The sequence below is a fragment of the Prionailurus bengalensis genome, chromosome D3 (assembly GCF_016509475.1).
Source record: "Prionailurus bengalensis isolate Pbe53 chromosome D3, Fcat_Pben_1.1_paternal_pri, whole genome shotgun sequence".
In the NCBI taxonomy this organism is placed as follows: Eukaryota; Metazoa; Chordata; class Mammalia; order Carnivora; family Felidae; genus Prionailurus; species Prionailurus bengalensis.
Window position 1 is genome coordinate 66588289 of NC_057356.1, and position 20745 is coordinate 66609033.

Here is a 20745-nt window from a genome sequence, read left to right on the forward strand (position 1 = left end):
TAGTAATTACACTTTCTTGCATAACTTTTTCTTTCCTGGGAGGTAATAACTGCCTCTTTTTGTAGCTTAGCATTATTTTTTGTGGTTGCCTTGCTTTTTATGACATTTGCACAAATTCTTACCAAATTCTGTCAAACTGCAAAATTCTGTCAAATACTATAAAATTTTTTAAATTATTTATTTATTTTGAGAGAGAGAAAGCGTACATGTGTGAGTGGGGTAGGAGAAGAGAGAGAGAGGGAGAGAGAGAGAATTCCAAGCAGCCTCTGAGCTGTCAGCACAGAGTTCGTCGTGGGGCTCCAACTCACAAACCGGGAGATCATGACCTGAGCCAGCGTCAAGAGCCTAATGTTTAACCGACTGAGTCACTCAGGCACCCCCTTCAAATACTGTTTTTATGTGGCTAAATCTCTTGGTAGTCCTGTCGTTTCCATCTCCACCCCCACGACACCCTCTCAGAGCGCCTCCCTTCCAGCTGCTTTCCTGTGCAGTGCTGGAGCCACTGCACGGCTTGGGAAACCCCATCTCTTTCAGGCCGCACCCCCTAGTGTCTGCTCCTCTTTCTTGGTTTGTGTCAGTCCGTCTCTGAGAAACGTGCGGAGAAGGTTGATGTTTTTGAGACCCAGCATGTTCGAAAATGTCTATATTCTATTCTCATGCTTGATCAATCAACAGTTGGGCTGGGCATAGAGCTCTAGATTGAAATCTTTTTCCCCCTCAGTATCCTGAAGGCAATTGCTCTACTGTTTTTATGCTAACAATGTTGCTTTTGAAAAATCTCATGCTATTTTGCTTCCTGACCCCTTGTGTGGCCCCTGTTTGCTTTCTCTCTGGAAAGTGTTAGAATCATCTTGGCTCCTACAATTTGGATATTTTACAGTCAGATGCCTCAGTGTGGGTTCTCCTATCCATTTTGCTGGGCACTCAGAGGACCTTTTCTATCTAGAAACTCAAACCGAAACTATCTTTTACAATGTTTTTCATATTCTCCTCCCCCTTGTTTTCTCTGTCTTTTCTCTCTCACGAGTCACGTATGTAACCTTCCGACCCATCTGTCTATGTTTACATCTGTTTTCTCCTATTTCCTGTCTCTCGGTTTTCTCGTTCTGCTTCCTGGGAAATTTCCCCAGCTTGGTCTTCTGACCCTTCTGTTTTTAATGTCCAAGAGCTCTGGTTTTCTCTTAGCTCCTTTTAAAAGAACTTCTTGTTTCATAGATCCAACATTTTATTTCTCGGAGGATGTCAATTATAGGGTTTTTCCTTTGCATGGCCTCTGTTCCTTTGGGTTCCTTTGTTTTGTTCTTTTAAAAATTTGATACATTGTCTCTCTTCACTCAATAATCTTCCTCAGAGACTGATTACCCTTGGGCTATCTGTTCATGGTGAAGACTGGGTCAGTTAAAGCTATCCAGAAAGTGGGAGCGATTGTGTGTGCCTGTATGGACTTTTAAATGTACAGGTTTCATTACAGAGCGGCTAGTGGGGGACCCAGCCATTTTACTGGGCCCTCCCAACCAGAAGTATCTGCAGATGTCTTTCTGGGACCAGTTTCCAGTGCGCTGCTGGGTGACTGTGCTTTCAGAGCCAAGTGGCAGAAGGGGGCAGGGGCTTCCAAAGTTTCGTGCATAGACTTTCACTTAAGCGCCCCCGTTTGAGCACGCTGCTGCATTCTGGCCCAGTTTCCCTGCAAAATGCCAGGATGAGGGAGGGGGTCGTCAGTGCCTCCGTGGGAAAGGGGAGAAGCCCCAGGCAGAACTGGTCCTCATACAGCCTTGTCATCGGTGTCCCTCTCCCCAGCCTTCCAAAGTAGCCACCACCTCCAATTCCTGACCCAGAGGGGCGGCAAAATCTGTCCACTTCCTGTTGCCCGCCCCCTCGGACGGGCACTTATTTCCGGTTTCTCAGCTGTGCAAATTCCTCCATTTGCTTTCCATCTTCCAAAATCTGTTGACATCTGCTGTCGGCTCGTGTCATTTCTACTGTTCTCTCTGTCCCTAGCTGTTTATCTTCTCTTTACAACTTTGCTCTCATTTCAGTGGGGTTAAGGAAGGAGCAGACGTGTGCTGAACCTGCCACGTTTAGCAGGAAGCCCCGGTGAACGTTTGTGAAGTGCCAAGTTCTCTCCCTTGTCTTCATAAAGGGCCTCCAAGCTGAGAGCTGGCTCTTTCCTCATGGAGAATCTGTAAGGCTTTCCTGTCATCAAGGTCAATGTTATTTAGAAAAGTCGTGGAGACTAGATTAAGCGTACCCTGAGCCCAGCTCGTTCTTGGAGACGGTTGCTTTTAAATACATTGTAACACTGTAACAAGTTACTTAACTTTTATGGAACAAAACAATGACTTTTCGTGGATTAGTCTTTTTCCCGAAACTGCATGGAAAACAATATCTGGTTGTTTCATCTCTGGAAATTAGGGCTCCCCCCGGGGTTGGGTCCTTAGGCTGGACTCCCTGTGTTCTAGGTGGCATCTATGAACACGGGCAGGAGGGTCAGTGAGGGTGCACGGCAGGCGTCGAATTCAAGAAGGCCAAACTGCCGCGAGGGGCCTGACACCTCCTCCAACAAGTGTGTTGATTTTTAAAAGGACGCTTGCGAATCGGGTCAGTAAACGAAACGCTCCTCTCTCCTCCAACACACACGGCACAGAGCCTCTACCTGGCGGCATTACAGACGGCCGCGTGCGTGCGTTCCGGCGAAATGCGGGCGTTTCACCAGCTGCCGGGGCGGCCCCTCGGTGGGGGAGGGGCGCAGGGCGGGTCCTCACCGAGTCTTCTCTGTCCTTCCTCTCCAGGTGCCCCCTTTCAAAGGTCTCAGCATCCTCACGCTACCTCCTGCCGCCACTTCCACCTGGGCCCCCCGCAGCCGCAGCAGCTGGCCCCCGACTTCCCCCTGGCGCACCCCGTGCAGTCGCAGCCGGGCCTCAGCGCCCACATGGCCCCGGCCCACCAGCACAGCGGCACCCTGCACCAGTCGCTGACTCCGCTGCCCACCCTGCAGTTCCAGGACGTCACAGGTCCCTCCTTCCTACCTCAGGCCCTGCACCAGCAATACCTCCTGCAGCAGCAGCTCCTGGAAGCCCAGCACCGCAGGCTCGTCTCGCACCCGAGGTGGGGTGGGCGCTGCAGCGGGGAGCGGAGGGGGGGGAGGAGGGGGGAGGGGGGAAGGGGGGAGGGGGTGCGGGGGCGGCCGGGGGCTGGGCCTAGCGCCGGATGCCTGGCTTCCCCCCGCGGGCTGGACAGGCGGTCCTGAGTGGGCTTCCCCGTCTTTGGGGGGGGGGGGACGGCTTTTGCTCGTTAGAGGCGTTGGTGTCAGGCAGGGAACACCACCTGGACCCCACACGGGTTCCGTCAGTAGCTAGTGTGTGTCCTCATACCACCCGGGTGCAGGGACGGGGACTGAGGGACTGGTGGTTTCTAATGCTCACGGTGGGGGAGATGGGGTTCCTTATGTCTCCTTGAGCTCCATGGTCACCTGATTCTAACACCTCGGTTCTCCAAGGGACACCAAAGGACGTGGCTGCTTCCGCCCTGGGGCCCGAGGTCTGGTTGAGGTGACTAGCTCCGAAACAAATGGAGAGTAAAATTAGATAATACTAATCAGATAGGTCTGAAGGGCTGTGGGACCCTGGGGAAGTCACTTCACCTCTCTCAAGAGAAAGAGATTACACTGGTGCTTCCCAAATATTTTTGCCTTAGGACCCTTTACACTCTTTAAAAAAAAAAGAATGTTTATTTTTGAGAGAGACGGAGACAGAGACAGGGCATGAGCAGGGGAGGGTCAGAGAGGGAGACACAGAATCTGAAGCAGGCTCCAGGCTCTGAGCTGTCAGCACAGAGCCCGACGCGGGGCTCAAACTCATGAGTCGTGTGACATCGTGACCCGGGCCCAAGTTGGTCGCTTGACCCACTGAGCCATCCAGGGGTCCCAGGACCCTTCACAATTATTAAGTATTACACAAGCTTCTGTTTGTGTGGGTTATGACTATTAATACTTACCACGATGGAAGTTAAAACTAAGAAATTTTAAAAGTATTTATTAATTCACTTCAAAATACAATAACAAACTCATGCTAACACTAATAATATCTTTTTTGGGGAACGAGCTATATATAAATGTAGTGAGAAGAGGGGCTTTTTTTTTTTTTTTTACATATTTGCAAATCTCTTTAATGCCTGGCTTAATAGAAGACAGCTGTGTTCTCATGTCTGCTTCTGCATATTCAGTCTGTTGCAGAATCACATTTGGTTTCTAGAAAACCTCACCATTCACTTATGAGAGAATGAGAGTAAAAAAGCAAATAATGTCCCAGTATTATTATGAAAATAGTTTTGACCTCACAAACCCCATGACGGAGCCTCAGGAATCCCCAGGGGGTGCTTGGAATACACTTTGAAGACTGCTGGACCTGATGGTCTCTAAGGCTCTGAGTGGAGTCTCATCCATGACTGTAGGGGTGCAGGTGCAGGGGCAGAGATGAATGTTGTAGCAGGCCGGAGGGACAAGAGGTCACGATGCTTGGAGTGTTCAGGGAGGCCTTCCTGCAGGCGGCGGCTTTGACCGGCACAAGAAAGCTGGGAAGAGTGTAGAGAAGGGTGGAGGAGAGGGGTGCACAGGGGTGCGGAAGCCTGCAGGAGGCGTATCTGTGTGTCCTGGGGACAGCCTACCAAATTCAGAAGGAAGAAGTAGAAGGAACAGAGGAGGCGAGAGAGTTTGGGTGGGACGGGTGGCCTGCTGCAGGCACACCCGGGGAGAGGCCTCAGAAAAGTGGACAGAGCCGGGGCAGCAGGAATGGTCAGGCTGCTGCCAGGCTGGGGAATGTCCTCGGAGTTTGGGAAGGGAGGCAGAGCCCACTGCTCTGTAGGCTGCAGGCTCAGGCAGACGACGGCTGCTCGGTGGTCCTGGGAGCTGGGCTGGCCGTGGGCAGCCGTGACACCGCGGGCCCTCCTTCCCTTCCTGTGCAGGCGGAGTCAGGAGCGTGTGTCTGTCCACCCCCACCGCCTCCACCCCAGCTTCGACTTCGGCCACCAACTCCAGACGCCTCAGCCCAGGTATCTGGCTGAGGGTACTGACTGGTGAGTCTTTGGGGCCCCTGAGCGAGGGAGGGAGGAGGGTCGGAGGAAGGTCTTGCTGGTCCGTGGAGACCCTGTTTCCTTCACTTTGAATGGGGCAGGAGGCCTAGTCCTCAAGCTCTTGCCTTTGCCTGTGCCCCCAGTCACCCTCAAGGCCAAATGGCCCCCAGTGGGCCTGGTTTCAGCAATTAGCTCATTATGTGGCTGGATATCATCATGCACCCGGCTTGGGGCTCTGTGCTCACGGTCCTGCAAGAGAGGAGGGGACAGAGTTACAAAACATTTCCCAACGTCAGTGAGGGCTGGAAACCAGTGGTTTTGGGGAGGCGGGCAGAAAGGAGAGTCTCAAGAGCTAGCTAGTCAGGGAAGGCTTCCTGGAGGGGGTGGGCCTTGAGGGATCCACAGAGAAGAGCCAGGGCCAGTCAGCAAGACCAAACACAAGCTCATAGAGGCAGAGCCAGCAGGGTTGGAGGTAAGGGCTGGGGAGAGAAGCTGGGGAGAGAGATTAAGAGCTTTGCCTGATGCCTTTTAGGCACCAGGTCCCTACGAGGCCTTCCACTATCTCTTGCACTTGAGACAGATGTCTTTGCAGCGTTGCTTGGCTTTGGGTCCTCTGCCCTACCTGACTCTCTGGTTCTAGCTCAAGAGTTGGCTGACCTAATCTAGAGTCAGATCCAAACACCCAAACACATGAAAAAGACGTGTAGTTTACTGAAGCACTTAGGCTTAAAGGGCATCATGATTGTAATTTATTTTTAAATAGTTCAGAAAAAAAAAAACAAACCCTGGAGAAGTGTGTGTGTAGATGTATATATGTATACATGGAGAGAGAGAGAGAGAGAGAAAGAGAAATAAGAATGCAGTAAACAGTAAAACATCAACACATGGGGAATCTGGGTGAAGGGTATCCAGGAATTCTTTGTGCTGGTTTTGCAACTTTGAGGTCAAAAATGTTTCTTGAAAGAATGCAAAAGCAAACAAGAAACTTCTATGGAAAGGGATGGACTATTTTTTTTTAATTTTTTTTAATGTTTATTTATTATTGAGAGATAGAGAAACAGAGCATGAGCAGGGGAGGGGCAGAGAGAGAGGGAGACACAGAATCGGAAGCAGGCTCCAGGCTCCGAGCTGTCAGCACAGAGCCCGACGCGGGGCTCGAATTCACAAACCGCGAGATCACGACCTGAGCCGGAGTTGGACGCTTAACCGACTGAGCCACCCGGGGGGCCCCAGGGATGGACTATTTAAAAAAAAAAAAAAAGACATCCACTGTGTCATTCTTCAGTCATTGGGCGAACTGGACATCCAGGAATGAATGATGCAAAAACTGGAAAGTTCTGGTTGGTTACATGTGCAGGGCGCTTCCAGGGGCAGGAAATTGTTGTTCTGGCGCATTCCGATGTCTCTCAGCCCTCTGCTGGTTCTTGGGGACACTGTTAAATTGAACACTTCCTTAAAAGACAGGCTGCATGGCGGCCAACTTCAGCCCAGGCTTTTTCTAATTAGCAGATTCAAATCAGGAAGATTTAATTGCAGTTTGGATTGAATTCTGTCCCTCGGCACTCAAGCCCATCCGATTGAATTCAATTCAGCACACACCGAGTGATTTGAACAAACATGTCGGGGCCAGTGCAGCAGGTTGGGACCGGGTAGGTGACACGGGTGAGTGGAGAGTGGTGGCCTGGAGAGGTGTCAGGTGCAGTGTGGGTGTGAGCCCTGCCAGGCTGCTTGCTGTAGCCAGACCTTCTGTCCTCCTGCAGCTCAATCATGCTGCCCTCCTGACCTCTGTCTGCCTAAGAAACATAAAGACTGAGGCCCTGAGAGGCCTTAGCGGGGGAAGAGGGGAGGCCCCTGCCCCGAGGCACACCTGGGTCCACCCTGGGCTTTCTCTGCCTGGCCTGTCACCCTTACTTTCGGATATGTGAACCCTACCTAGGCAGCTTCTCTTAGCTGGGCACCTTGGCCCCAGAGTGTGTGGGAGCAGCAGGCCTTGGGGGATCAATCCCAGATATGCCCCCTTTTGGGTCCATGCCTGATAACGCGACCCTGAACTTGAGCTCCAATGTCTCTGTCCTCATGGTGCTCCTTCTCTGACTCAGTCCCGGTTTCAGAGTTCCAACTCTGATGCCCTGTTCTGACTACCTACCCCCAGCCCTAGCCCTGCCCAGGCGGAGCCCCCCAGGGGCACCTGGGACCTGTGAGGCGGGGCAGCGAACAAGAGCCTCCTGCTGTCCTTCCCCTGTAGGCAGCTGTGCCTCTGCCAAGCCTCCAGGTTCCCCTGTGAGATGGTCCAGCACGGATGCTCCCCCAGGGAAGAACGTAAGGGTCTGTGTAGCAACCGGACCACGGCATGCTTCAAGGCCATTGATAGTGGAAAATAAAGTTTAGCTATATGTATATATTAGTTATATTAGCGATATATATATTAGCTATATTAGCTATATGTATATATATGTGTGTATGTGTATATATATATGTATATATATATGTATATATATGTATATATATATGTATATGTATATATGTATATACATATATGTACATTTTTTTGAGAGACAGAGAGAGAGAACGTGTGTGAGAAGGGGAGAAGGACAGAGGGAGAGCGAGAATCCCAAACAGGCTCCACGCCCAGTGAGCCCAACATGGGACTCAGTCTCATGACCCTGGGATCATGACCTGAGCCAAAATCAAGAGTCGGACGCTCAACCAACTGAACTACCCAGGCACTCCAAGTTTAGCTTGATATTTAGACAGAGCTGACATAAACTGTGCATTGAGACAATGCCCACAGGAAATCTCCAGAACACCGTTCTGGGTTAACCCTGTGGCTCTAGGGCTGTAAGGTATTTCTGTGACCCTGTTCAACCCTCAGCCAGGTTCTCACAGTCTGGGGCAACAGCAGAAAGGTGGGAGACACTGCTTTTCCAGGGGCTGATGTGTCCTAGGGTAAGTCCCAATCCAGGCTTCTTTTGCACCCAATGAGTGTCCCCTTTTCAGGGATCCTGGGTTTAGGAAGGAATTTTCTGGTGAGATGATAAGAGGGGTATCCCAGAGACCACCCAGGGCCAACCTGGGCAGGTTATCCCACTCACTGAGGGTCAAGGTGCCATTGGTCCCCCAGTTAGCATTCTTGCAATTGGGTCGACTCTGTTCTAAGTTCCTTTGGACATTGCTCTTGGTAGAATTCCCTGAATATCTCTTTGCTGCTTTGAATTTGGTGCCCCCCCCCCCCCCCGAGGCTGCTAAGTAAATACAGCCAGAGCTTCGGCCACATGAGGGTGCGCCATGGAACACCTTCCCCGAGGCAGGTCAATGGAATGGGCCCGGGCAAGGCTTAGAACCCAGGTGGCCCAAACTGCCTCGCCTAGGACCGTGGGTCAGGCACGGCCACTCTTCAGGCCTCAGAAGGACCTGGGGAGCCCGGGGGCTGGATTAGTGGGTTTCTAAGTTTGCTTCCAACTGGATCCAAGAATTTAGCTCATTTCCCAAATGATAGACTCATGAAAAGTTATCCCAGGGATTTGGGCTAATATATTCAGGAAATACAGCACTACATGTACATCGTAATATATATGTATATCATGGCTAGAAACAGAAATCCCTTTAATGCCAAATGCCTCTCATATTGGTTGTTTGTTTGCTTGTTTGTTTTGTTTCTTTTGACATATTTGTTGAAGAATTTGGCTGCTTCTGTGGAGTTTCTCCTTTTCTGGATTCAGCTAGTTGCACTTGTACTCTGGTGTATCCCTTAAGACCTCCCTCAGTTTCTCTATGTTCCCTGTGCTCTGGTGCTTAGATCAAGGTTTGAGCAGATTCCGGTTCAGCTCTTACTATTTCTTGGCAAAAATCCTTCACAGGGGGTGTGTTCTTCCAGCAGAGAGCTGGTTGCCTTTCCTTCTGTGATGGTAACATCAAATGATCTTCGCCAGGAGCCTCTATTCCTTTAGGGGCTGCAAAAAGGCGACAATTCAATCCTTGCTTCCTCATTTATTACCTAGGAAGCTTTTATGATGAGAAATTTCCCTTCTTCAGCCATTTGGTTACCCTCAAGTACAGCTAATAGAGGAAAGGCAGGGTAAACGTTGTGTTCTTTCCCTTTCTTTACTAGTTTTCAAAATGAAGTCTGGGTTCCCTGACATGCTTCAAAGGGCCCTGTTTTCCTTAGCGTCACATAACCTATGCGATGGGTTTCCATCCATCGTAATTATGCTCACTGACTTGCCAGGTGTCCAGACTGGCCAGGGGGAACCTCTTCAGGATGGTTCCTGAATCCTTTTCACCTCTGACCTGGGGTAGCTTCCTTACTCGCAGTTATGACAAGACGTTTCAAAACATTTTGTGCGTTTTCTGCCCCAGACCTGAAATTAGCCATTTCCCAAGGACCTGGTTCCTTTTCAGTCACATTGACTGGTTAAATTTTTTTTTAATTTTTTTTAAAAAGTGTGTTCACTTATTATTTCTGAGAGAGAGAGAGAGAAAGAGCACAAGCTGGGAGGGTCAGAGAGAGAGAGGGAGACACAGAATCCCAAGCAGGCTCCAAGCTCTGAGTTGTCAGCACAGAGCCTGACGCGGGGCTTGAACTCACAAACTGTGAGATCATGACTTGAGCTGAAGTCAGACGCTTAACTGACTGAGCCACCCAGGCACCCCATTGACTGGCTAATTTTTAAGGGAAATGAGTTTTCCTGTACTTGCAGGAGTGGGGGGCAGGGGTCCAGGATAGATTTTCCAACCTCACCGCTCTAGAGGTCCGTCCCTCTTCTGTGGTTTTCTCCAAACACGGCCTCTGCTCCCACCTCTGTCTCTGCCTCCCTTGTCTTCCCTTTGCTGCATATCCCTCCCTGAGCAGCTCTATTTGGATTCTTCTTTCAGCATTTCTGCCAGGGCCGGGCTTTATCTTGGGAGGGAGTCTTGGTGCACTAATTTGAAGAAGCTTTGTGAGGCATAGACCATCCCTGCCCCTTCAGGCCTGGCAGACCCCTTGCCTCCTCTGAGTCTCCGTTTTTAAAGAGAGGCGATGGGGCTGGTGATGCCAAGCCCCTTGCAGCCTTGGTGGTTTGTGACTCTGACTCTTGTCCCTGGGCTTGAGGTCTGAGGTCCGTCCTCCAGACCCCCTTCAGACGGCTGAGTCACACCGCCCTGTGGCCTCGTCCCTGCAGGGATCTCAGCGTGGACGCCGGCTTGAGCCCTGCCCAGTTCCAGGTGCGGCCCATCCCTCAGCACTATCAGCATTACCTAGCGACTCCTCGAATGCACCACTTTCCCAGAAACTCCTCCTCCACGCAGATGGTGAGTGGAAGGGCCCTGCTGGGAACAGACCCCCCCTCGCTGCCGGCGGGTGCCGACGGCCGGGTGCCGAGGGTGGGCCAAGGCCAGAGGCTCCCGTGGGTCCTGCTGTCACGCTGCCCTCCCCTCCCCACTCCTGTTCCCACCTGCCCGGCCAAAGTCGGTACTGCGGCAGGACTGAGTGGGGCGCTCGAGGAGCCAAGGGGGTGCGTGGCAGGCTGTGGTCTGTGGGGAAGAGGCCGAGAACGGAACAGTCCTGGTGGTCCCTGGCCTCACTTAATTAATTTCTTGGAGTCAGTGCCTCCCTGGGCTTTGATTTTGCTTATCTGTGGGATGGGAGGAGGAAGCCTGCCTCGTCCTTCTCACAGGGCTGTTGTGAGGGACAGAGGAGACCCCACAGGTGGCCCTTGGGCCCTGCCTGCTGATCCAGTTCTGCTTTCTGCAGGGGGCTGGTCTTTGTCACCGCAGGCATCAGGGTGGCAGAAGGGGGCAGGTTGGGTTTGGGGGCCTTCGGTCGGTCCCTGGCGTTGCGAGCTAAGTGGAGCGAAGTTGGATATTCCATCAAAGCGGCAAAAGACAGATGGCAAAATCTTATCTCCTCCCAGCTGCTTCACAGTTCCACCCTTCCAGCCCTTGCCTGTGTCATTAGCCACTCAGTTCCTCAGTCTCCGTATTTGTCAAATAAGAGGCCTGGAGCCCTCGTCAGCTCTGAGGCGTGATGGTTCGTGTCATGAAGCACCATCTCCTGGGGAAAAAAGCTGACGTTTATCGAGCACTTACTGCATGGCAGGCCCTGTTCTAAGCACTTTGCGTGAATTAGCCATAACCTTACCCAAAAGGGCATTGTCCCTATTTCACAGATTGGCAAACTGAGGTATAGGGGGGTTAGCTAACAGGGTTCATGCAGCGAAGAGCTGTGATGGAGATCTGGCCCCTCTGACACAAAGCTGATGCCAGAGCGAGGTGAGGGAGGCAGAGCCCTGCCAGCACAGGGTCAGATTCTGTCTTTATGTAAGCTTTTGATATTTTGTTCACTGTGGACTTCCGCATTGATTTCCATTTAAAAGATAGTGCGTGAAGATATTACTTACCTTGATTACTGAGTCTTTTGTGTTTAAATTTTGTGCTCTCACTGCATTTCCCAGTAAGGACCCTGGCCCCAGCTCTTGCCCGTCTAAGGCAGTGCAGAGTAGAGAGGAAGGAAGTGGCCCATGGCCACCCAACTGCCTGGGTTTGAAATTGTGGTTCTGCCACTTGGTTGCATAACTTGGGCACCTACTTTATCTATTTGTGTCTCATTTGCACCATCAGGAAAGTGGGGATTTTCCTATTTGTCCTATCAGGAAAATGTGTAATTGCACCCACATTCTAGAGCAGATGAGATCATTAACTTAATCATGTGAAGTGCTTAGACAGTGCCTGTCACGAAATACATGCCCAATCAGCTCAGTTATTTTTCTAATTATATTAGTATATGGTATATATATTTACTAATTTATATATATTTTTAGATGTTTATCCATCTATTTTTGAGAGAGAGAGCATGCGTGTGTGTGAGCGGGGGAGGGACAGGGAGACAGGGATAGAGAGAATCCCAGGCAGGCTCCTTGCTGTCCGTGCAGAGCCTGATGCACGGCTCGAACCCACAAACTGCGAGATTATGACCTGAGCCAAAATCAGGAATCAGATGCTTAACCAACTGAGCTACCCAGCTGCCCCTAGTTTAAATTTTTGTAATGTTTATTTATTTCTTGAGAGAGAGAAAGAGAGAGACAGAGTGTGAGCAGGGGAGGGGCAGAGAGAGGGAGACACAGAATCCGAAGCAGGCTCCAACCTCTGAGCTGCCAGCACAGAACCCGACACGGGGGTCAAACTCACACGGTGCGACATCATGACCTGAGCTGAAGTCAGACGCTTAGCCGACTGAGCCACCGAGGCGCCCCCAGGTGCCCCTAATTTATATTTACTTCATTGATTTTGTTTTTTTTTTTCTGGGGCTGGTCTAGTACAGGCTTTGTTCTTGATGAGGAGAGGAGGACAGAGGAGCAGGAAAGATAGAACTTCTGCCTGAAGAAACTTGAGGGTGTGCAGATTGGTGGTTATGAGGGTGGTGAGGAGTTGGATGCCGGGCTCATGCAGCCGGGAATCCCATCTGAGCATTTCCTCCCCAACAGGTGGTCCATGAAATCCGAAACTACCCTTACCCTCAGCTTCACTTCCTTGCTCTCCAGGGACTGAACCCCAGCAGACACACCTCTGCAGTGCGGGAGAGCTACGAGGTATGCCTGCCCCTCTGTCTGGCTCCAGCTGGGTTGGTGGAGACACCATTATTGTTCATTGTCCCCTCCCTCTTTCCCCTGCTGGTGGGGAGGGCATGGGAGGTTGTAGGGAGCTTCAGGGTTAAGAGTAAGAGAGAGAAAAAGAGAGAGTGAGTAGAGATGTGGGGTCTTTCAGTACCAGGCAAGTTCTTCCTGATGGCTATGTGAATGGTTCCTGTTAACATCTTTCAGTGCCCTTCCTCCTTATCCTCTATGTGTGTGTGTGTGTGTGTGTGTGTGTGTGTGTGTGTGTATAAGCTTGTACATGCAGAGTGCACATATCCACATTTTTCTCTTTGCAGGAGCTGCTGCAGCTTGAGGACAGGTTGGGAAATGTGACTCGGGGAGCCGTACAGAACACCATCGAGAGGTTCACCTTCCCCCACAAATACAAGAAGGTGCGTCTGCAAGCAGGTCAGCCTGCATAGTTGAGGTGCTGTGGTTAGATGCTCTGAAGCTGTGATGCTTTCCCAGGGTCTTCTCCCTTGTCTCTGTCAGGTGTGACCAGGAGAGGAGATGGGGGTGCCTCTCATCATAAAAGAGGAGGGCTGGGTGTGTGGTACACATGGACTTGTGAGTAGGTATATTAGGTAGGGGTACAGGTATGTGAATGTTTGTATCTGAATGAGGTGAGCCAAGGGAGCACCTGCAGTGAAGGCTGAGATTTGCCTTAGAAAAGAATTCCAAGTCCAATCCCTTGTGTGGACAAATAGGCAAGTAAACCTTCAGAGCAGGGGTTTCCAATCCTCACTGACCAGCAGGATCAGTTGGGGAGCTTTTAAAGCCACACGTTTACAGGCTCTACCCTAAGCCTGTAGAGGTAGATTCTCCAGAGTTATTGCTCAGGAATGTGGAGTAGGATTAGAACCCAGGGATTTGGTTTTTAAAACATTTTTTTTTTAAATTTTTAACGTTTATTTATTTTTGAGACAGAGAGAGACAGAGCATGAACGGGGTGGGTCAGAGAGAGAGGGAGACACAGAATCTGAAACAGGCTCCAGGCTCTGAGCTGTCAGCACAGAGCCCGACGCGGGGCCCGAACTCACTGGCTGCGAGATCATGACCTGAGCTGAAGTCGGGCGCTTAGCCGACTGAGCCACCCAGGCGCCCCTGGTTTTTAAAACATTTTAACATTCAAATAAATAAAAAATTTTGGAAGCAACCGAGATGTCCTGCAATAAGTGAATGAATAAACAAACAAACTGTGGTACATCCATACAATGGAATATTATTCCATGATTTTTAAAAATGAGCTATTAAGCCATGGAAAGACATGTGGGCACCTTAAATGCGTATTACTAAGTGAAAGAAGCCAGCCCGAAAAGGTGGCATACTATATGATTCCAACTATATAGCATTCTGGAAAAGGTGAAACTAAACAGTTAAAAGATCCCTGTTGCCAACGGCTTTGGGGAGGGAAAATAAATGAGCACGTGGGTGACTGGGTATTTTTAGTGAAAGTATCATACATAGTGTAATGGTGGACACATGACATTGTGCATTTGTCAAAACCCATAGAATTCTACAACACAAAGAATGAACCCTAATGTAAACGAATGTTCTTCAGTTAATAACTGTGTATCACTATTGGTCCTTCAGTTGTAACAGAGATACCACATTAATGCAAAATGTTAATAATAGGGAAAATGTGTGTGTGTGTGTGTGTGTGCGTGTGTGTGTGTGTGTGTGTGTGTGGTGTTGAGAGGGGGAGGGATTTGGGAATGCACTGTGTTTTCTGCTCAGTTTTAATGTAAACTAAAACCGCCCTACAAAATAAATTCTATGGAAACAAGTATTAAATAGTTTTTTAAAATTTAAGAATTAAAAGCTTGGCTGTGCTGAGAAACTTGGAGTGGGAAAATGCTCATGGTGGTCAGGCCAGAGCCCATCCTCACTTCCTCATGAGGTGCTAGGGTGCAGTGGTTGTGATCACCCGGCGTTGAAGTCGGACAGGGCCAGCTTTTAATTTCAGTGTTACCACTGTCTTTGGGCTGCTATAACAAAATACTACCAGCTGGAGGGCTTAAATGGCAGCCATTTATTTCTCGCAGTTCTGGAGGCTGGGAAGTCCAAGATCAAGGTGCTGGCAGATTTAGTTCTTGGTGATGGCTCTCTTCCTGCCTTGCAGACGGCCGCCTTCTGCTGTAACCTTACATGGCAGAGAGAGGAAGCTCTGGTGTCTTTTCCTCTTTTTATAGGGACACTAATACCATCCCAGGGGCTCTGTCTTCATGGCCTCATCTAAACCTAATTAGTTCCCAGAGCCCCCATCTCCTGGTACCATCACACTGGAGGGTAGGGCGTCAATATGTGAATTTGGGGATGGGAGGCACAGACATTCAGTTCATAACCACTGCTGATAGCTAGGTACTCTGGACAACTTACTTGGCTTTTCTGGCCCCTTCTCTGACCTTTATAATGTAAAATGGGAATGATGTGTTAGTAGCGACCATAAGGGGTGCTCCAGGGATTCAATGGGACAATGCATAGAACAGCTTAGTACAGTGCCTGGTATCTGGTGAGTGACCGGGAATGGTGAACCACTCTCACCTTGATACAAGGCTCACTTGTTATAGGCTTGCCCAGGTGTCCATGTAGTCAGTGTCACAGACTATGAATCTTGGTCTCTGCAGACCAAGATAGAGGCATTGGATTCACCCGTAAGTGATTTCAATCAACATTTATTAACCTCGATGTGTCCTGTATGGGTAGTGTGTTCGTAGAGGAAATGACAGTGTTTCAGTAACTAAAGGTGTCATCTCCAAGTGGAAAACGATCATTCTGTGCAGGGAGAGCTTTAGGCTACTGGAGGAGAACATGGAAGGAATGAGTGATGTGTTCAGGAGCCCAGAGCAGCTTCCGCATCACCGATTAGGGTGTCCTCACTCCTGCCAGGGCCACACTCTCACCTGCCCTCGTGGCAACAGGCCGTGAGGAGACAGGAACAGAACATACATTGAGAATGAGAAGGGAATGTGGACCAAGCCAATGATATAAAGAATTGAGGTAAAAATGATGAGACTAAAGGGACAATTAGGGGAATAGAATATTATAAAAAAGAAACCAGAAGAATTAAAAATATGAAATGATAAACTTTAGGACCCACCTAAATAAATTGTGAAAAAAACTTTGAAAATGTGAACTGAGAGGGGTGCCTGGGTGGCTCAGTTGGTTAAGCATCCAACTGTATCTTGGCTCAGGTCACGATCTCATGGTTCGTGGGTTCGAGCCCCACATCAGGCTCTGCGCTGATGGCTGTCTCTCTCAAAAGAAATCAATAAATACATTTAAAAAAATTTTAACTGAGAGTCAAGTAATACAAAACAAAATGAAAAATATTTTACAATGGTGATATAAGAATAGAATATATAAAATAAATCTATTCATGTAGAAAAATGTAAAAAATAAGAATTAGGCAAAGATATGAAAGCAATAGGGGGTGCCTGGGTGGCTCATTGTTTAAGGGTCTGACTCCTGATTTAGACTCAGATCATGATCTCATGGTTGCTGAGTTTGAGCCCCACTCAGGCTGTCCACTGACAGTGCAAAGCCTGCTTGAGATTCTCTCTCTCTCTCTCTCTCTCTCTCTCTCTCTCTCTCTTTCTGCCCCCCCCCCCACTTGCACACTCTCTCTCAAAAATAAAATAAACACTTTTTAAAAAAGATACGGAAGCAACATACAGAATTAAAACCAATAACACTGACATGAAAAGGTATTGTGCATGCGGACAAAGAGGGACAGACAGAAGGAGTAAAATAAATATGAAAGAAATAAATGCTGAGAAAAGTTACTGTTAAAATAAAAGTTACATGGATGAGAAGAGAAGAAAAAACCCAGAAGACCTAAAAGATTACAAACACAAAAGAGAAAATAGGAAAAGATTCGAAAAGAGACAATCATTAAATATAGATTAGACATGGTAAAACAAGGTAAGACAATTAGGTTTAAACCATTAGCTATAAAAAGGAAATCATGAATAATGGTCGGGAGAAACAATAGAAAATAGGCAAATAGTGACTCTTATTAGTGTCATTTATGGAATATCCCTTTTCTCAAAGGACCAGCTAAAAGAAGGCCACTCCCCACCAGAAACACTGCTGGGCTGTTAGGCAGGCCGACTATCATGACTCCGTTCAGACTCAAAAGCCACGGTGGTTATATGTGACTAAGGGCGTAATTTTGATTTTCTGGATTCTAGATAAGGGCACACTTATGCAGTGGCCATCGCATGGTTTGCAGTTAGCGTGTGCAGGGCACAGGGAGGCTGAGAGCAGAAGCTTAGAGTTTCTTCAGTGTTCCAGGGAGGCTACGGTACTCTGGACGCCATATCACACTAGGGATCTCCAGGGCTTTGGACCAGGGACCAGAGTGGGGAAACCTGGCCCCCAAGCCTGGCATGAAGCTTACAGTCATTCTGTGCATGGTTCTTATCTTGTGACTCTTCAGATTTTTCTCTTGGCAAGAATGGCCTTTACCCCTGCTTCTCTTTGGAAAAGGGGCCAGAAGGGCTAGTTTTCTTCCCATGGATATTATCAGACTGTTTCACTGCACAGCATGGAGATGAGGACAAGAAACATGGCTGGTTTCATTCACTGATTAGATTCCTTGCTCTCCAGAATATGTTTTTATTTTTTTATTTTTTTATTTTTTATTTTTTTTTTTAAATTTTTTTTCAACATTTATTTATTTTTGGGACAGAGAGAGACAGAGCATGAAAGGGGGTGGGGCAGAGAGAGAGGGAGACACAGAATCGGAAACAGGCTCCAGGCTCCGAGCCATCAGCCCAGAGCCCGACGCGGGGCTCGAACTCACGGACCGTGAGATCGTGACCTGGCTGAAGTCGGACGCTTAACCGACTGCGCCACCCAGGCGCCCCTCCAGAATATGTTTTTAAGCACCAGTGATGTGCCTTCTACTTGGCCAAGTGTGGAACAGTACCTAAAGAAGGGTGGACCATGGTCCACAGCATCTAAGAGCTTGGAACTTCTATAAACTAGTTAACTATTTTCAAGTAATTAGCATAGAATTTAAAACAGGACAACTAAAGTCAGTAAGTATAAACAGAATGTTTGATGTCCAGACTTGTGTCTGGAGCTGTTGCCTATGCTAAAGGAACTTTCTGGATAGGAAGAGATCCAACAATATAAAATTACAGGAGTTAATGCCAGGTTGAGGAGTTTTGCCTTCATCTAGTAATAGATGAATAAATGAGTAGACGTTAGTTGAGTGGAAGAGAGGAAGGAAGGGAGGGAGGGAGGAAGGAAGGGAGGGAGGGAGGGAGGGAGGGAGGGAGGAAGGAAGGGAGGGAGGGAAACAGGATGGATGGATCGATGGATGGATAGATGGATGGATGGAGGTTTAAATGGGTGGATGGATGGGTGGAGCTTGCTGGACCAGAATGTGAGGGAAAAGCCTGGAGGCAGGGATCTATGTTGGAAAGGATGTAAGGAGGATGGAGAGTATGAAGGGAATAGAGCAAACCGTTCATGCACAAACCATTGTTTTGCGAAGGATCGATTCATTAGGCACCCGCTTCCTGTCCAAACCCTATGTGCCCTCGGCCAGCATACCACCCCTGTATCCTGAGGCAAGGAGGAAGAGTTGGAGAGGAGGCCAGGAGAAGGGTCTAGCGACGGCACACCAGCCTGGGCTTCCTTAAGAACTTAAGAGAGACACTGACTTACATGTAAGGGAGGGGAGGCTATGGATGAAAGACAGTAGGCACCAGGTACGTCTGCTCCAGGTAACTAACGCCCCTCCTCTTCTCACAGCGAAGACCCCAGGATGGCAAGGGCAAGAAGGAAGAGGGGGAGGAGTCAGACACAGATGAGAAATGCACAATTTGCCTGTCTATGCTGGAAGATGGAGAAGATGTGAGGTAGGAGGCCAGACTCTTCTGTTCCCCCTCCCTTCCCGCACAGGCATTTGCGATCAGTCACCTGCTGTATGTCAGGGGCGTGGTGCTTGCTCACTTGTGCATGTGTGTGCTGGGCGTGCCACAGTGTGCCGCGTGGTTGCTCCCGGCAGGTGGGCGTGGAACACCGGAGATGTGCGATGTCTATGGTGTGGACTGGTGGACACAGAGTGTGAGAGAGCAGGGTGATATTTGGCCTGGATGGGTCTAAGACAAAGTCATGGCTTTGTTTTCAGCTGGTCTGAAAGGGCTTCGTGGAGGAGGGCCTTGTCATGACTTCCCATCCCAGCCACAGCCTCGCTCTGGAACAGGGCTCCCCACACCCTCTTTGGCCCATCCCCCGTGGTGTTGGTGTGGTCCCCAGTCCAGTGAGAGCCGGTGTTGCTCCGCCTCTGGCCCCGCCCCGGGCCCCTCTCTTTCCACCGGTCCTCTGACCCTCCCTTCTCTTCCAGGCGCCTCCCCTGTATGCACCTCTTCCACCAACTGTGTGTGGACCAGTGGCTCGCCATGAGCAAGAAATGTCCCATCTGCCGAGTGGACATTGAGACACAACTGGGAGCCGACAGCTGAGGGAGGAATTAGCCAGTGGACACCCCATTTTCCTTCACCAGGTCCCCCCCACGGCCATAGCCCTTGCAGCCAAACTTTGCCTTCTGAGCCATTTGATGTAGAGGAAAAGCCTGCAAGCACATTTTGTGGAAAGAGGAGTTGGCGGTATCAGTGTCTGAGGGAAAGGAGGGGTGGGGGGGCGACCCCCCCCCCCCATCCAGAGCGGTGACTGCCCCCATCCACCTCGCTGCGCGGGAGGGAGCTGGCCGTGCCCGGAGCAGGGGTGGGAAGGGGGGGCCCACGCTGCTGAGAATCTGGACGCGAACTGGAAGGTCCTAGCTGATAGACAGGCCCCTCAATCCTGTCCTTTGAAGGATTGTGTATATACCTCTCGACCACGTAGAAACCATGTAGGGGTCTCTAGCTATTTCTGTGGATGGCAGCCGGAGCATGTTAGCTTAAGAAAAATGTTGTGTGTGGTGCTCTAGTCATCTTGTGGTGGACATGTCGCTATTACGAATTCGCACCAAATATTTCTCATTGAGTTCCTTGTTTTGGTGCCTGACTGAACCAACCAACGACAGCCCAAATCTTCCCATCTTTATGAGAAAAAAGGAAAAAGGAATCAAAGGTGAAAAAAAAAAAAAAAAAGCCAAATCCTGTTTCTGGTGAAAAAGGATGATTTTTTTTTTTTTTTTTCACCCGGGTTGGGAGGCGGGAGGGGGGTGGTTCTTGTTTTGGTTTTGGTTTTGTTTTTTCCTTTGCTTTTGTTTTTCTCATGTTTACAGTGCACGGAGTGTGGAAGGGGAGCGTCTGGGGAAGGGGAGGGCAGGAAAAGGGGGAGACGGCGGCTTCGCTGGGCACCCGAGGGGCTCAGCCAGGGCGAGGAAGGCAGAGTTTGGGTCAGTGAAAGGGGAAATTCTGTCTTGAAGGAGGGCTCCCCAGTCCCAGGGCACATGCACTTAGTTCCAGCCATGTCCCGGGTCCCACGGTCCCCTGTGGAACTAGGGCGGAGCTAGCTTTCCGCTCGAGTTGCCCCCGTGTTCCTCAGAGCCAGGACGTCCCTGGGTATGCCACCTTCTTCCTTTTGGCTGTGTGTATGCCCTGTCACAAAGAGGCGATTTGGCCACGGCCTCCCTATGCAAAAAATTCACTGGATGATGAAGATATATTAGTACAGCTGGTGGTGGACCCTTGGCCTTGGCCAAAGTGCTCTGGCTGGCACTCAGGGGCTGGGGTCAAACACCCCGGACCTGGGGGAACACTTCTGCTTCCTATGGGATGTCTCAAATCCCAGTGGAGTCCCTCAGAGATGGCCCTGGCCCCGAGACGGTGTCGGCTGGGCTTGGGAGGCCCTGTGTCCCTAGTCTCTGGCTCTTTCTGTCTTTGATGACCTTGGGCAAGTCCCTCTATTTCTCTGTGCCTCATTTGCCTTCTCCTGAAAGGGGGAGAAACGACAGTCCTCCCTATCTCCACTTCTTCGCCCTCACCTACATGTTGTGAGGACTGATAACCGTCCACTCAACGCATTCGTGCTGTGTCCTGGGACCCTCCTGGGGGTTTAGGGATGGGAGTGGTGAGAGACAGAGATCCGGAAGTTCCAAGCGACA

The 20745-nt window shown here is 49.8% G+C and overlaps 1 protein-coding gene across 1 annotated transcript in view; it reads left to right on the forward strand.

The window, feature by feature from the left end:
- RNF165 (ring finger protein 165) overlaps positions 1 to 19666 on the forward strand; it is a 107538-nt gene extending 87872 nt beyond the window's left edge. The window contains exons 2-8 of the mRNA XM_043558728.1: positions 2790 to 3105; positions 4960 to 5070; positions 10227 to 10356; positions 12528 to 12632; positions 12974 to 13069; positions 18444 to 18550; positions 19039 to 19666. Of these exons, the coding sequence (XP_043414663.1) occupies positions 2790 to 3105; positions 4960 to 5070; positions 10227 to 10356; positions 12528 to 12632; positions 12974 to 13069; positions 18444 to 18550; positions 19039 to 19156 (983 nt within the window). The 3' untranslated portion in view covers positions 19157 to 19666. The remainder of the gene's footprint in view (positions 1 to 2789; positions 3106 to 4959; positions 5071 to 10226; positions 10357 to 12527; positions 12633 to 12973; positions 13070 to 18443; positions 18551 to 19038) is intronic.
- The last annotated feature ends 1079 nt before the right edge of the window (positions 19667 to 20745 follow it).